This window comes from Lethenteron reissneri, chromosome 5 (genome assembly GCF_015708825.2).
Source record: "Lethenteron reissneri isolate LAM-NWPU_2019-01 chromosome 5, ASM1570882v1, whole genome shotgun sequence".
NCBI lineage: Eukaryota > Metazoa > Chordata > Hyperoartia > Petromyzontiformes > Petromyzontidae > Lethenteron > Lethenteron reissneri.
The window spans coordinates 10,839,016-10,856,125 of NC_083783.1; the positions used below are offsets into that span (position 1 = coordinate 10,839,016).

Below are 17,110 nucleotides of genomic sequence, written 5' to 3' on the forward strand. Positions count from 1 at the left end.
AAAACAAACTCGTGTCACTGGATCGTAGTGCAGCGCGCTAACCGCGACACTACCGCTCCGCACAACACACACACACGGGCATGCACAAACACGGAGACACACATACGTACAAACATAAACACACAAACCTACAGCAAACGTAAACGGATACACACAAATAGGGACAAGTACGTTCTCATGCTACGACAATGATTGGAAGGGCGAATCCACTTCATACAAAAAAACTCACCCGTGAGTCCAATGTGTCCACTTTCATCCAGCAGAATGCTGTTGGGAAAAGAACAAAAATAAAATCAATTTGGCAAGCCGCTGCATTAAAAGAGCCTCCTTTTTAGTTTAATAATAGCAATAAATAATGTTGTGTTTTCATACAGAACGAAATCTTTTGCACAGAACCGCAAGGAAAAACCAGACAAGCAGAAAGGCGCCAGAAAAGTTCCCAAGCTCTGTGGTCCTATGTTTGGGGTTTCCCCCCCCCCCCCAATTCCATTCATGAGTGGAAGGCGATTCGACCACGCCAAGCAATGCACGCACGGAAACATGCGCGAGTGCGTGCGTGCGCACAGACGCACGTTTTAGGAATGCGCACCGCCACCCACGCGCACGTTCTTACTGACGCAAGTTAATCACGCCGATAAGCGGCGTTACATTCCATTTTTTTGTTAAAATGGAAACTTTTTTTCTAAGTATTCCCTTGCTTATCTCTCCCGCAAACGACACACATCTCAGCATTGGCAGGTTGACGAGCTGTGCGGCAAGCTTAGCAGTGTTTGGTTTCAGGGTTTTTCGTAGTTTTTGTCAAAGCACGGCGTGCAGTGACCTCGGACGGACAGAAGAGAGATGGATCCAACGATTCACCGAGTAGAAACGATTCCGACGCTCCCGATAGACATTTCGTTAGTGTTCTGCTTGTTTTAACCAGGAAAGCTCCGATGAATCTTTAAAACTTGTTTTCCGGAGGGTCTTGCCAAGTGTTATCGCAGTAGGAGGGGCGATGTCGCTCTGTGTAATGTTGTTGCTGTTGAGTAATTCGTAGGTACATTTTCAGCAATCGGGATGTCTTGGCCAATATCGGTTACACGGTATGGTTTAAGAAGTAGCTATGGAAGGAAGCCCATGCAGAACAGGAGAATATTCAAACTCCACACTTACTCACTCTCTGTAGACCAGGGGGAGAACACACAAACTCCACACACACACTCTATAGACCAGGGGGAGAACACACAAACTCCACACACACTCACACTCTGTAGACCAGGGGGAGAACACACAAACTCCACAAACACACTCACACTCTGTAGACCAGGGGGAGAACATACAAACTCCACACACACTCACTCTCTGTAGGCCAGGGGGAGAACACACAAACTCCACACACTCACTATTTCGCACACACACACACACACTCTCACACTTTGCAGAAAATGGGGAAAATGTATAAACTCCACACAGAAGGGTGCCTGAGTCAGGTATTGAACCCAGCACCCCCTTCTTGCTGTGAGCCACTGCGCTGCCCTGCCCCCAATATTGACGACTTACAATGAATACAAATCTACACAGCTAGTGTAACCTTCGAGCTCTTAACAGACACAGGACAGGGGCATGTGCAGCAGAATAATACGAGACCGGTAAAAAAAAAACGACACTCACAAAAAATTATGAATTGCCAAATCAAAAACGTACCCACAAGTTTGACAATAGGGGTCGAAATGCCAACTAAACCGCTACATGCGTCTTCAACAGGTACACGAGCAAGGTGAGGTTCATTGTAGTATGGCGATTCAACGAGGGAGCACAGCTAAGGGGGCGGCATCTGGGTAACTATTTTTCTGCTGGGAAGATTTGGGAAACGCGATTAACCCTCTGGCGGGGCGTTGGTTCGGTGAGAATAATTGTTATGCTGGTCGTAGAGTCTCAGCCAAGTTGACGACACCGCATGGGGTTTAAAGTCAAGAGCCTCAGTCGTCTGTGGATTTCACCGAGTTCATCTCTTCGTCTGGTCGACTCGAGCGGTCAAACGTTCAGGCAATCGCTCGCAGTGATTGGACGTTGGTGTAAAGGGCGAGCAATTCCACCCCCCCCACCCCCTCCCATGTGATCAGCTCAGCCAATCAGTGAACTCAGAAAATGTTTCCATGTTATACATTAGCAAGTAGACTAATCGCCATCTGTACGGGGATAGTGTTGTGGGCTCTTGCTGGCGTGCGTGGGTTTTTCTCTGGGTTCCACCCACATGTACGAACACAATCATTAAGCGGATGAAAACATCTCAATATATGGAAATACACGCAGCTTGCCTAATAGTTAGTAGCACCGGCTCACCGCCTCGCCGCTCCCTTCCAGCTCATCCGCTTCCTCAGCGGTTGCGAGATGCAATTTGCATAAACGACGACACTTCCCAAAACTAAACCAGACTCAAACGACACGCAAATTATCCCCTTCGTTAGGATTTCATGAACGAAACCAACGGTCGACTCACTTCTCAGGCTTGAGGTCGCGGTAGATAATGCCGAGGCTGTGTAGGTGGTCCAGCGCCAGAGCCAGTTCCGCAAGGTAGAACTTGACGTCCTCTTCCGTGAACATCACCTGCGGGGGGCACGGGGGGGGGGGGGGGCAAGCGAAGGGAACTATGGAAACGACGACAGAAACAGTTCCGCGATGACGTCATCTTCAGGGCGGCTCTCCGACGCGTGTCAGGTGGTGCTGCTCACTGCGAGACTTCTGCACGAAACTTCATTTGTCCCGTGGTAGGACGACGGCGTGGCCTGGTAGGATGGGGATGGTTGAGTTGTATCTGTATGTGTTTGGGTGATTTGTTTACCTTTCTTGTACTTGGCACTGCTATCGTGTGTTTGTACTGTTTGTTGTTGTAACGTTCTTACTCGCACACACTGGACATCTGTGAACAAGAGCTTCATGGATAATCGGATTCCTCCAGTCTAAATAAATATTCTGATTCTGCCTATGTCTTTGTTGTGTCGCCCTTCATAGGTGCTACTCGTGAACAGCACTTGCCCCAGCAGTATGTTACAGGCTACATGGGGGGTCTTTGTCTTTGTTATGCACTATGGGGAACGGTAGGGCTGCGGTTGCACGCGACAATCCCGGCATCCCGAGTTTGACTCTCGCTCACGGTCAACACCAGGGACGATTATCTGAACTGGTCTTGGGCCTCCCCTAGGTTACCTCAGCCTTAAATGAGTATCTGGTGTCATGTGTAAGCATCACCGTTGGGGAAACAAAGGGTGTCGTGCAGACCACCGACTCCCTCAAGCGCCGTACAGACCTTAATGGGGGCTCGCGAACACCGCTTGCTACAACAGTCTATGAAAGGATATACGGGGAATATTTTTCTTCATGCGTGTGTGTGTGTGACATGTGATCCGCACGTACAGCTGGGCCTGCTCACCTCCTTTGAGAGTCGAGTGAAGAGGTCTCCTCCCCTGAGGAAGTCCAGAATCAGGTAGAGCTTCCCTTCTGTCTGGAACGCTGCAGCACAAACAGAACGGGGCAGCTGAGTGGGTGACTGGGCAGGTGGCATGGCGAGTGATTGCAATCGGTGGTGAGCAATTTGCTGTACTGCTAGTTGGGTGGGTGGGTAGGTCTGTGGATAAGTAGGTAGGTGGATGGGTAGTTGATTAAGTAGGTAGGTAGATGGGTGGGTAGATGGGTAGGTACGTGGGTAGTTGGGCAGTCGGGTAGGTAGGTGAGTGGGTAGGGAGACAGCTAGGAGGGTAGCTGGATAGGTAGGTAGGTGGGTAGGTATGTGGGTGAGTAGGGAGATCGGTAGCTGCATAAACAGGTCGCTGGACAGGTAGGTAGGTGGTTGAGTAAGTGGGCAAGCAGGTAGGTGGGTGGTTGGGTGAGTGGGTAAGTCGGTAGGTATGTGAGTAGAGAGGTAGGGAGGTGAATAAATAGGTAGCTGGATGGATAGGTGGCTGGGTGGGTAGGTAGGCACATGAATGGGCAGAGATAGGCGTGTGATTGGGTGCATCTGTAAATACGTTGGTGGGAAAGTGGTTGGGTAGGTGCATAAATGGGTATATAGGCGAGTAAATAGGGAAAGAGGTGGGTGGGTAAGGTGGGTGGAGGAGTGGGTAGATGGGAGGGTATTTGTGCGGGATAATTATCAATCGTAAGTACTGGCTTGTCAATCCACTGATGGATGAGGGCCACCTCCCTTCTGTGCGGAAACATCGTTGTGTCCATTCTGGAGTGCCGGTAAACGTGTTCGGTGTTGGGAGACGTTGCTGGCATGGCGTGCTGTCGTATCGCAGCACATCCCTACCGCCGCGGTGCACTGGTGTGGTGTGTTACGGTGAGGTACGGTGGAGGGTTTACCATAGTGAAGCTTCACTATGAAGGGGTGGTTCACCTCCACCAGGATATCTCGCTCCATCTTCGTCCGCACGCGATCACGGACTGGAGGGGGCACAGCGCACGAGCAAAGTGTCACAGCAAAGTGTCACAGCTATGCAACTCTTAGCCCAGGACAGGCTGCGCGAAACATCTCAAGGGAAGACGGAACCTGGCAACCAAACGGTGCGGGTTGGTAGGTGGGCAGGTTAACGAGGTAGGTGAGGAAGTAGTTGGTGGGTGCTAGGTATGTGAGTCGGTAGGTGAGTAGGCAGGCGTGTGGGCAGTGTGTGTGGGCAGGCAGGCGAGTGGATCAAAGCTGCGTCTCAATGGCAGAACACGCCAGCATTGCTGCCTCGCCACGGTCAGAGCAAGGCCCCTGCCCTGCGAAGTCGACACTCGGTCATCACCGCTACAGCCGCGACTGCCACCACCGTCAACGCCACCACCCTCACCACCACCACCGTCACCGCCATCACCCTCACCGCCACCGCCACCGCCACCACCGTCACCACCATCATCACCACCACAGCGACCACCCTCACCACCGCCACCAATGCTACCACCGCCACCACCACCGCCACACACTCACCCTTCAGCGTGGCTTTCTTGAGCACTTTCATGGCGTACAGTTGCCCAGCATCGGGACCCTTGATTTTCCGCACCAGAAACACCTACAAAGACAAAGGTCCCCCATGTAGCTTTAGCAGACGTCTGTGACAAGTGCTGTTCGTGAGTAGCACCTATGACCAGGTGATAACCTGGACAGGCGAGAGCCAAAGCAGGTGAGAGACTGGACAGGCGAGAGCCGTGAACTGCTGCTTGAATGTGGATGATGGTGCCAGGATGCTGCGCCGGTGCAGTGGGAGAGGGTTCCAGGCGGCTGCTGGTGCAGCTCAGCCACAGGGTTGCGGGTTGTGGAGAAGAAAAGAGTTTCCCAAATAGGATGACCACTTTTGATTTCCCACACAGTGGTACGAGTTGTTTATCCACCCCAGAGGAATGATGATGATGAGTGGCTGAGTTGACCTCTGACCAGGACGTGAATCGCTACCTTCCTGTTGATTCGCGCACGACGACCACCGCGACACACAGCCGGAGTCTCAGCGCCAAACACTTTGCATTTAGTGGCAACCAAATCTGATGTCAATTACAGTTACGAACGCAGCTGCATTTTTACCGATTTTTTAAATTATATTTTTCCGATTATACCCCCGGGTGCGCAATCTGCGTTGTGTCACGAGATTAACAATGTCCACTTGAAACTTCCACTTTGAGTGTGTGTCACAGGACGGCCACGTCCTGTGACACACGCTGATGAAGTTAAAGAATTCCTGAACTTCTCAAGCCCCTTCAACAGCTTCTTATCCACGCTGCGAGCACACCATTCATGTGCCCTGTAAAGAGTGTCCGTTCCATATCAATCAGTCAAACAAAAGTGAAAAATCTCAGGGAGCTCTGCACGAAGCCGAATTAAGTATTTTTCTTTCGTATGGATTAACAGAAGCAGATGTAATTTTAGATTTGTCATCCACTCAATTGTCCGTTCTGAAGCAGAGTGGATCTCGTCCATTCCTCCTGTAAAGGTGTGAAGGCAGCGGCAGCAGCGGAGCGTTTTCGATGTGGTTGATGGTTTGGGATTCGTGGCCGCGCTACTCGCTGGCCGCTGAATCGTTGTCCATCAGGTGGCCGCATCGGCCACGTGGCCAGGTCACGATTCGGTTGATGGTCGACCATTGGCGGCATGGACGGTTGAAACCGGCAGGTTCGACGGTAGGGTCCTGTATGAGATGTCGATTTTGGACGTCGGCAGCAGCCCAGACTTGCTTCCATCTCTCTCGCCTTTATTTGTGTTTGTGGCGTGGAGTGAATAAAGTCAATAATATTTACAATTAATCTGGTTTGCTCTTTCCATTGCCATTGGTGATCAGGTTGGGGCCATCAACACACTGTACTTGAGAAACCATTTTAACCACAGCCGGTTGAAGCCTGGACACAAACCCAGGTTTTCAGCGGTAGCGGCCCCAGTGTCCATGACGCACGGTATGAGCCCCTCCCCCCACCCCCGGTGTGTCACCTGGCCACCCACGTACAAAATATCGTTAGTGTTTTACGTTTCAAAACCGAAACGTAAAACACTAACAATAGTTTTTTTACTTACTCCAACAGCACGCAGTGTCCAATGTGTAAAACATAAATAAAAAAAAATTCCCATAGTTCTGTGGGCCACCACCAACCACTGCTCCGGATCCAGATTAAAAGCCTTCTATTTTTAAACACAAGGTCACCCTGCACTTGGGAAAAGGACATTGCAATATATTTTATAATTTTTTAAAATTCCCCCACCAATCTCCACCCACCAAATGTCGAGTCCAATCAATCGTTGTGGGGACGCAGCTCGGCACTCCGCCCATGTTCGTGGGGTGTGGTGCAAGACGATTTCTCCCGATTCAAATTCCGAAAAGAAATCGCGCTGTCATCGGCTTTACGCCAGCGAGGAGATTATGACGTTTCTTCCATGCCACAGTCTCGTGTCGTATCGGCGAAAGGGGACCTCCCCCCAGGGAGAGCGTACGTGCTTTCGGATGCTCCATAAGGAGCGATCGGGGTGTCAGCAAACCTGACTCTTGGAAGCTGAGCAAACTTGTGGCTGGATAGTGATTGGATGGGCGACCACCGTGCATAGCAGGTGTTGCATGCCGCGGGGTCACGTGGTGGTCAGTAGAGCACAGTCCGTGGTTGAAACATGTGTGCTGAGCACATATGGTTCAATGCCCCAAAACGTCCAGCGACCAGCAACAAACAGCAACCAGCGATGACAATAAATGCTGATAATTATGACTCTGCTGCTACTGCTGATGATGATGCGCAGAGCAGAGACCCCTAACTACACTGCCACTCAAAGCCAGATAATTTGTGATCAGACTGCGATGGAAAACTTAAACTGTGAAACGTAATCTCTGCATCCCCACAAGTCCATGGGCAGCGATCTCTGGGCCTTCACGCCCGTGGCACCCGCACTGTGGAACTATCTACCAAAGGCTTTCAGGGAGTTGGGTTCGCCTAAAAATATTTATCTGTCAGAAGGCATTTTCTATTTTAATTGGCCCACTTCTTACCCAACCACCCCGCTCCCTCCGCCCTGCCCACTGTCATTGATGTAAAGTACCTTGAGATGTTTTGAAAGCCAATATACAAGCACCAATTATTGTAATTATCACATGTGAAGCATTAACAGAGATTAAGAGGCGGCGTAGATGCGAGAGTCTGGCTGGGTGAAATTGTACCTTTCCAAACGAGCCCTGGCCCAAAACTTTGAGCAGCTCAAACTGTGATGGGTCGGCCTTCTCGGAGCCCTCCTTCACGTGATGGGTTATGTTTATCTCCTTGATGTGACCTTCATCTTGGCTCTGTGACGACGAGAAACGCACACAAACACGCACGCGCACGCAAACACGCACGCACACAAAATAACTCAAAACAATTGTTGCTTTAACCAGGAACACATCTGGGGAAAAGCACCGTCAGAGAGTGCCTAACATGGGCGTTGACAAGGCCAGGTGGTGGCCGCGTTGACCGCTCGCAGCAGAAGTTCGCAGGTTCAAAGCCCAGCGGCCGCCCTGGTTAATACTGCAGGGCTGTACGTACCAAAAGGAGTACCGGTGGACGCTAAAGATCCCATGGGCACATTCGAAACGTAAGTCCAAATTTGATAAATTACCTCTGCTTGTCTGTGAAATAGAACGCCCGCATGATAGCCTCGCACCGCAAGAATGGCGCAAATACCAAACCAGAGGCTGGCGTGTCCAGTACCAAGAAACGTCCTCCTTTGTCTCCCCACAGCACCGCCATTCACACACTGTATCAGGTACTCATTTATGACTGAGTCAACCTAGGAGAGACCGAGCGCTCTCTTGAGTTAGGCGCACAAACGCAAGTGGCGGCCGGAGCAAGTTACTGCAGGGCCGCAGCATTACCAGCCTTCAAGAGTGTGTGCCGACATAATGTAACAATAATCCAACGTGCGATTACGTATGCAAATACCATTGCTCCTCGAAGTACCGAACAATTTGCACAAGTATAACATTTTATATATACACGACTTAAAAGCAAGCCGGGAATTAATTTAACACAATTAGACCCTGCAATGGGATTTACACTGCGAGGAATTAAGGGGCCAACATTCAATGACATTCGTGTTTGGACAGCTTGTGATTTAGCCAAGAATAGTGCACATTACAGCACTCTGCTAATTGTGTGCGAGCTTGAGAGTGTGAGCGTGCAAATATGCGAGCGTCCGCGTGTCTAAATGCGTGCCCGTCGGAGATATGTAATGGGGGTGGCGGCAGCGTTCGCGGTCAGCACAATGCACTACAAACCGGACCACACAAATTCAATTAACGGCCACGGCTAACAAAAGTGGCGCATATTGGAACCGGTTCCTGAGGCTTCGTATCCCCTAGGTCCACTCGGCCTTGATTGAGTACCTGGTGCAGTGTGTAAATTTCAGCCGTGTGTGGAGACAACGGCCAGTCGAGTGTGGTGCTGGCCCCCCACCCCCGCAGTGTGCCCTGCCGGCCTTCATAGGTGCTCGCTAGCAACAACTTAGACCAAGATAAAGATCCTACTCCCTCTGCCCCCCCCCCCCCTGTAAAGGCTACACATCCGTTGGGGCACCTTCATAGTTGTCTCGTGTGCATGTGTGCACGACGGCCACATGCACATCGTGACCAAGTCACCCGGGATGAGCTCGATCTCGAAAAGCTAAGCAGGTTTTTTTTGTTCAGCCTGGATAGTTGTTTTGACGGGTGACCACCGTGCCAACAGCAGGTTTGCTATAGGCTGCTGCGGCGCTATGCAGTCGGCAGCAGAGGGCAGAGCAGCTACGACCGCTGCAGGACTGTGCCCCGACGCCTTCGCCGAACCCGCAGACGACGAGCACGAACCGCGCGGCATTGGGAGGCCCTCGCCCAGCTCTGAACTCGCACTGAGCCCAGCTTGACTGGCGGCCATAGAGACGCTCCCACTTGGTGGCGTTCAAGAGTACGGAGTCTATAAACTATTTAAAAAACTAAAAACTATTTTTAATTTTACCAGGTAAGGCTCGCTGAGCTATACAGCTCTTTTTCAGAAGCGACCTGGCTCTCACAAATGATAGCTCAACGAAGCAGCTTATCACGTGGAAATTTATAGTCGCAGCCAAATACTCTAAACGCCGGTTTCTAAGTGTAGAGCAAAAACACCGGAGAACCCGGAGAAAAATCCACACAACCACGGGGAATGAGAACATGCAAACTCCAAATATCGAGGTGTCAGGGTCAGGATCGAACCCACAACCTCCTGTATACCAAGTGAGGAAGTTTACATCTCGCCACTATTGGAGTGTGTGTCATACCTGTCAACCCATACGGTTTACAGGGAAATTTAGTTTTCAGGTTCATACGCTGTACAGCCGTTTCAATGCGGGCACATTTTTTTATATTTGTTTGCGTTTCTCCCTTGTGATGGGATTTTGTAGGATGAACGTTGAGATTTATAAGGGCACGGGGTGACCAATAAGGTGTGAAATGGTCTGTAATAAGGTAGGGTCCTGATAAGGGGTTGACAGGTATGGTGTATGCACGTGTTGAATTTTATTCGCACAGTACATAGCCAGCCTTGCTAATCGGAGGTGCAGCAGTGTGTCGGCGATCGCCGTGCGAGCAGCTGCACATCGCCCACAACGCTAACGTCCCGGCCTTGAAGCACGGCCCTGTTCCCGAGCTGTCAGTTCCGGGACAAAACCGCTGTCCAGATCATGCCACTCAATCATCGCCTGCAACTGCTTTGTCCGTCGCCTGAGCGAGTAGCTGCACTGCAAGGTTCCTGCGTTGAAAAGCACGCGCATGGTTGTTTCTGGTAATGGCGCGGTCAGTTCTATTAAACGGACGCTTCGATCGTCACCGACGAAGGGATGCCCATTATAGTCGCCACATCCTTCACCCGTGTTCAGTGGCTAAGATGTTGACGTAGACCGAGGCGACGCTGCGTAGACGCTAGACAGGACGGCGATCGAAGCATCCCCAGAAACAAGGGCCATATCCTGCCCTTGTCCATGAGTGACCCAATGTTTAGAACAGGAAATTAAACGACGGCTCGTAGTTTTATGCACCAAGTTTATGTTTTCTAACAGGGTGAGAACTCTAGATGCCAGTATGAGTCTCAATTGTAAGAGTGACGTGCAGCATTCATTAGAATATTCCGTGGGCGATTTTTTTATTTGGCAAAATTAGTTGGAAAATGTACGAGCGATGGAACGCTTCGCCACAAACCGCACAGTCTGCCTCTACTTTCAAGCGAGCAACTAGTTGTGCCACTGCTTGCAACCCGGTTGCAGAGGCGTCCGCGTGCAAGCGAGTTGTGCAGCCGATCGTTCAGTTGCAGGTCCGGCTTCAGGGCTAAGCCGGCCAAGTTGGCACACGGACACCAAGGCACACACACGGGAAGAGGATGCCCACTTGCCAGGCGAAAACAGCTCCCCATCACCTCTCACTCACCGGCCAGCCACCGCCAGGGTGTGATGCCGTCATGACAAGTGGGGGGGGGGGGCGAGGGATCGTTTTACCAGTGGCCGAGTGCCGCGGGCCTCTAATAAAGCGACACCGACACGCAGCAGAGGCGCGGGGAAAGTCCTAATTTCTCGGGGGACTGAGCGACGTGTGAAAGAGTGTATTTGTGTCTTTGTGTGTGTGTCTGTGTAGTCCTGGGCATCCCCAAGGTCAACTCAGCCTCAAATGAGTAACTGGTGCGATGTGTAAACATCGCCACTAGAGAGACAAAGGCGGCCGGGCGTAGTGCTGGCCACCCAACCCCTCGTGTGCCGTGCCGGCCTTCATAGGTGCTCGCTAACGGCACTTGCCCCAACAATCTGTTAAGCCTATACTGGGGGATCTTTGTCTTGTCTGTGTAGTGTAGCGGTTAGCGGGCTGCGCTACGAACCCAGCGACCCAGATTCGATTCCCGCTAACGGTCGATAGCAGTGACGGTTATCTGAACCAGTCCTGCGCTTCTCCTAGAACGACTGGACCTGTCCTAGGTCGACTTGGCGTTAAATGAGTGTCTGTTGTGCTGTGTAAATATCAGCACTGGGGAGACAAAGGCGGCCGGGCGTGGTTCTGGCCACAACAAGCCCTCTTGTGCCATGCCGTGCCAAACACAACAGGTGCTCGCTAACAGCACCTGCCCCGACAGCCTGTCAAAGGCTCTACTGGGGATGTGTATCTGCATGTGCACGTGTGTGTCTATTTATTTACGAGAGCGTTGACTTGGCCTGACGTTCACGAAGCAGTGACGCTGCTGTAGAGATTCCATTCCGTTGGCCACGCCACCCTTGACTATTCCTGCGGTGCAATAACCCTGACCACACCACTCCTGCGCACGCCAGCTTCCTGGTGCAAGTTAACGATCCGTTGACGTCAGTGCCAGGAGTAGGCCATTGTGTGCCGCCGTCAGGGATTCAAATTTCGTCCCCAACAACAGGCGAAATGCCCCCAGGTAACTCTTGCAAACGAGACTCATCCTGATCTATTTTCAGGTGTCACCTGGTGGAATAAAATAAACTTTTTCATTGAACCAAGAGAGTGTGTGTGTGTGTTCATACACAGTTATGACTCAAATGAGTATACCTGGTGCGATGAGTAAAATCATCGCATACTAGGGAGACAGGCGGTAGGGCGCGGTGCTGGCCACCGCGCCCTACCGCCACTCATGTGCCATGCCGAACTTCATAGGTGCTCGCTGACAGCACTTGCCCCAACAGTCTGTTACAGGCTATACGGAGGATCTTGTTTTTTTTTGTCATACACAATACTGTATGCACAAGGCATGTATTGTACAACAGTGGTTACGAAAATGACAAACTCTTTCCATGTCACAGCATAACAGGAGACGTTTCGGGTAAAACGCCCTTCTTCACACCAACTAGAGGAGGTGCATCTGAGCGCTTTATCACAGATTTACAGTCAGGGCAGGTAAGAATTTACAACAGTACAACAACACGATAGTAGTACAACGTACAGGTAAGGCAAACAGAAATCACCCAAACACATACAAATAAACCATCCCCATCCTACCAGGCAAAGCCCACTGTGGTATTCACTTGTTTTTCAGAAGCAACCTGGCCAGAGTGGCTTATAACATGGAAATGTCAAGCAGCAAAATAATCCAAATAACTTGCATGCATATTTAGACACCATGGGCACCCAGCAGAGAACTGGGAGAAAAAGGAGACACGTCGGCTTCGGGGAAAAAAGGCGAGTGGGCTTGGCCAGGCACATCGCCAGAAGGGACGCAGGCCGGTGGCTCGGCATCACGGCCGCAGCCGGGCTACCCCCCCCACCCTCGTCGAGAGGGCGTCCACCGTGGCCCACGACCACGGCGGCAGTGGCCACGGCGGTCGGTCGCGCGTGAACCAGGCAGGGCTGTCTCACTGCGAACCCGCGACGGACGGTGACGGCTTGGGGAGGGGGGAAAGGCCTTGATCCAGCAGCGGATAGAGCACGGCCCCATGATAATAATAATAATCATGATGGTGGCGGTAAAACTTAGCAGTCTATACCGCGGTAGACACAACGCTGTAATTAGGTTAATTATATATTTGCTGAGAGCTATTCTAGTGCCGTTCAATCAAATCCATTAAGCGTATTAAATCGGCTAAATTGCTTTTCAATAAAAGCTTTATCGTACGCATTATAAAGAAAGGCTTTCCTTTATAATGCATATGTATACACACAAAGTTCATAGCTTAATACGATAAATATGGATGCAATTGTGATGGGAAGGTACATCCATAAATGCGCACATGCATGTGTGTACATAGAGCAGTACATATACTGTATGTGTATGTGCATAAACACATAAAAAGTGTACTCTTAGTAGAAAAAAAATCTTTACCTCAACCAGCTGAAGCCTCTAGTAAGTCACGTGACTCCTGTGTGGTCACCCCTCACTCTGAACCCCGCCCCTCTCCCCGCCCACTGTGAAAACGCACTCCGCTCATCCTCCTCCGTACAGCAGCAGCAAAGTCAAGGCCCTGATGCAGCCTCTCCCTCCTCACCCCTCCTCACCCCTCCTCACCCTGTGCTCCCGTTCCTCCGCTCCTTTTCCATCCTCCTCCTCCTCCTCTTCCTCGTATTCCCAATTCCTTCTCCCTCCCCATCTAACTTCCTGTCGTGTAGCCACGTGTACAACAGTTCCCCGTTAAAGCAATGCCAAGTCAAAGACATATTCGTCGTGATAACCAAATGGGTGCGTGCTGTTAGCGAGCACCTATTAAGGACAACACAGCGCACGAAGGGGTAGTGTGGCCAGCACCACACCCGGCCACCTTCATCTCTGCAGTGGTACAATTTGCATTCTGTGCTAAGTACTATTTTAATACTGAGTCGACCTAGGGGAGACCATGGACAAGGATTAGTTAAGATCATCACCACTGATGTTAGGTGTGGCCGGAAATTTCCAACGGAGGTTGTTGCGTTTGTAGCACAGTGTGCACAACCACCTTGGTTTCCCCAGTGCTGATGTTCACACACCATACTTGGCCCACATTTATGGCTGAGTAAACCTAGAAGGGGGCACAGTGCTGGTAATGACTGCATTTGTCAGCGATATTTTTCCGTACACTCAAACAGCTACACAACTCACAGGCCAGACCCCCCTCTGTCTCACCGGTGCTAAACTTCAACCACCATGCCACACACTCATTAAAGGCTGAGTCAACCCAGATGAGGCAACAATGCTGATACGGTTTGCATTTGGAACACTCGCAGAGCCTCCGACCTTGGCTGGTATAGAGGAGGTCGTGGTTTTCGATCCAGACCCTGACGCCTGTATATTTGAAGCTTGCATGTTCTCCCCGTGGTCGTGTGGATTTTTATCCGGGTCCTCTGGTTTTTTCCTTCCACATTTAGAATGGTGTTCAGAAGCTTTGGCTGCTAAACATTTCCACGTGATAAGCCAATTGGTTGAGCTATCAGCTGTGACCAGGTCACTTCCAAAAAAGAGCTACACAGTTCAGCGGGGCCTTACCTGGTCTCCCCAGTGCTGAAATTCAAAATCCATTCCAGGCACTCATTCAAGGCTGAGCCAACCTAAAGGAGGGGGCAACCGTGCCGGTACTGATTGCATTGGGAAGGGCTTCTTTGACACGAAGAACAACAACACAGCCAGGACACCTGCACGCTTTTCAGTGCAAATTGGCAGCGCATTAGGAAGCGTGGGGACGCACGGGGTTAGAAGTGGAGGGGGGGGGGAGCCCATTCTGTTCCGGAACAGCAGCAGCAGGACGGCCACTCAGAGAGAGTTTATTTTTAGCGCGCACGCGGCGGCTGAATTCTAAGCATCGTTACTTGAGTGCAAGAGTAATTGTGCTCATGCACACGCGGGCAGATTCAGAACATCACCATCGTCACCAGAGTAAGCTGCGTCACCACCACCACCACCATCATCGCCAATGGCAGCGCTGTCATGATAACCATCATCAGCAGCACCATCACCACCATCATCATTGCCGCCACCACCATCATCAACAGCACCATCGTCATATTGAGTAAACACTGTGATCATCATCATCATCAAAGGCAGCGCTGTCACAATAATTATCACCAGCAGCACAATCACCATTGTTATTAACACTCTCATCATAATCGCCACTACAAAGCGTCACCATCAGCACCCATATTCATGATGGTTACCTCTAACACCACCGCAGTCCACCACAGCCACCATCATCACCAGCATTAGTACCGTCATCTTGATTACCACGACCACAACAATGATTATCAACTAAGGGTAGATACAAATTATTTCCACTTTGTGAGTGGTCAACAACAGTTATTCGCTCGGCTGCCCATGTCAAAGTAATGTGGAGTTTTCATCGTCGAGTCAGGATTGACAGGAGAGATGAGTGCAACATAAGGCTCGTACGGATGTCGGGGAAATTTGTAGATCACCCACACACAAAGCCAAAGATCCCCTGTGTAGCCAACATCGACTGTTCTGGAAGGTTCTGTTTGAGAGCACCTATTAAGACCATCGCGGTGCACGAGGGGGGTGGTGTGATGATGTTTACACCCTCCACCAGCTACTTATTTATTGCTGAGTCAACCTAGGGGGGCCCAGAGCTGGTTCACTGCTAGTGTTTGTTGTCGCTGGTTCCCAGCGCAGTGCGACTAGCCACTATGCCACCAATCCCAACACAGAGACAAAACTTAACTCGATAGCCTGAACAGACTGTTGGGGCAAGTGCTGTTAGCGAGTAGCACCTATGAAGGCCGGCACGGCACACGAGGGGGTGGGTTGGCCAGAACCACACCGGCCATCTTTGCCTCCCGAGTGGCGATGTTTACCACACACCGCACCAGGTACTCAATCCCGACAGATACTCTTCCACACACTCTTGCTCCCAGTATACTCGCACACATGCAATATCCATGGACATTCACATGCAAAAGCGCAAAAAAACAACCACACACACAAGTATACGTACACGTAAAAAATAACCCATACACACACTCATGATTGGTGGCATCATCACGGCGCTCATGCCAGCCTAAGTGCACTTTGTTGGCCACATGAAGCGTCGAAGACTGACTGAAAGTTTTTCACAAAACAGACCCAGTTGTTACCTGCTAGCAGACAAAGATGACCGACAGATGCACCATCTGGGCCAGCTTGTTTTATCCACCCAGCACTCAACTCATTGCTGTAAGCGTCGCTCCTCTGCATTCTGTTGTTGTTGGAGGGTGACTGCCTCAAACTGGCGAGTGGTCTCGTCTACAATTTGGTACCAGTAAATGGAAATTTTAGTTAGCTCCAAATTCTCCTGTACTATATCATCCCATTTCATCTACTGCCCGTGTCGAGTCTATTTAGCCCCCTCTATGCGGCCAAACAGAAGCTGCTTGGGCATGTGGTGGCTGGGCATGCGGGCTACGTGACCCAGCCAACACAGCCTCCTCGCCTGTCCGAAGAACCCACTGATGGGACTGTGTCCAGACATCTCAAGGATCTGTAAGCCTTAATATGCAATATCAGACATTAACACGCACAAGACAAGACAAAGATACCCTCCATAGTGCTGTTAGCGAACACCTATGAAGACCAGAACTGCACGAGAGGATGGGGCCAGCACCACACCCGACCACCTTTGTCTACCCAGTGCAGATGTTCACACACTGCACCAGGTACCCATTTGAATTAGGGGAGGCCCAGGACCAGTTCAGATAATCGTTACGAGTGTTGACCACGAGCGAGATCGAACTCGGTTCGTAGCGCAGCACGCTAACCGCAGCACTACCCTTCTCCGAATGCACTGACACATTTTAACAAGCACACGCACGAAGCCACACACTCAAACCACACACACGCACGCACGTGTAAACAAAGCCAAACAAACTAATCCATGCGACCACCAATGTGTTGCGACACACCATCGCTTCCACGACGCAAATGCTCACGCGCGCCAATGCCCCCACGGATTTCTAAACCTCTGTATCCGCCGAGCCCTCTACTGTACACAAATCAGCGTTTCCCCGCCGATCGCAGCGGCGCACAGCAGCTACTTATCTGCTTTAGCTACTGCCCCCCAAACCCCGGGGCCGCGGCAGGGATGGCCCGGGCAGCGTTACTGCTACGCCCATCAAACATTAAACGAGCCGAGCCACTGCTATTATGGCCCGGCGGTCGATTCAACGCGCGGCGAGGACTGCCGCAGCAG

The 17,110-nt window shown here is 51.0% G+C and overlaps 1 protein-coding gene across 4 annotated transcripts in view; it reads right to left on the reverse strand.

Annotated features, from left to right (window-relative positions):
- LOC133352598 (ribosomal protein S6 kinase alpha-3) overlaps window positions 1-17,110 on the reverse strand; it is a 69,620-nt gene that overhangs the window by 22,524 nt on the left and 29,986 nt on the right. For all 4 annotated transcript variants that reach the window (XM_061568354.1, XM_061568361.1, XM_061568346.1 and 1 more), the window contains 6 exons: window positions 7,644-7,766; window positions 4,949-5,030; window positions 4,342-4,422; window positions 3,410-3,489; window positions 2,480-2,586; window positions 230-267 (listed from right to left, as the gene is read on the reverse strand). In XM_061568354.1, coding sequence (XP_061424338.1) covers window positions 230-267; window positions 2,480-2,586; window positions 3,410-3,489; window positions 4,342-4,422; window positions 4,949-5,030; window positions 7,644-7,766 — 511 coding nt within the window. The remainder of the gene's footprint in view (window positions 1-229; window positions 268-2,479; window positions 2,587-3,409; window positions 3,490-4,341; window positions 4,423-4,948; window positions 5,031-7,643; window positions 7,767-17,110) is intronic.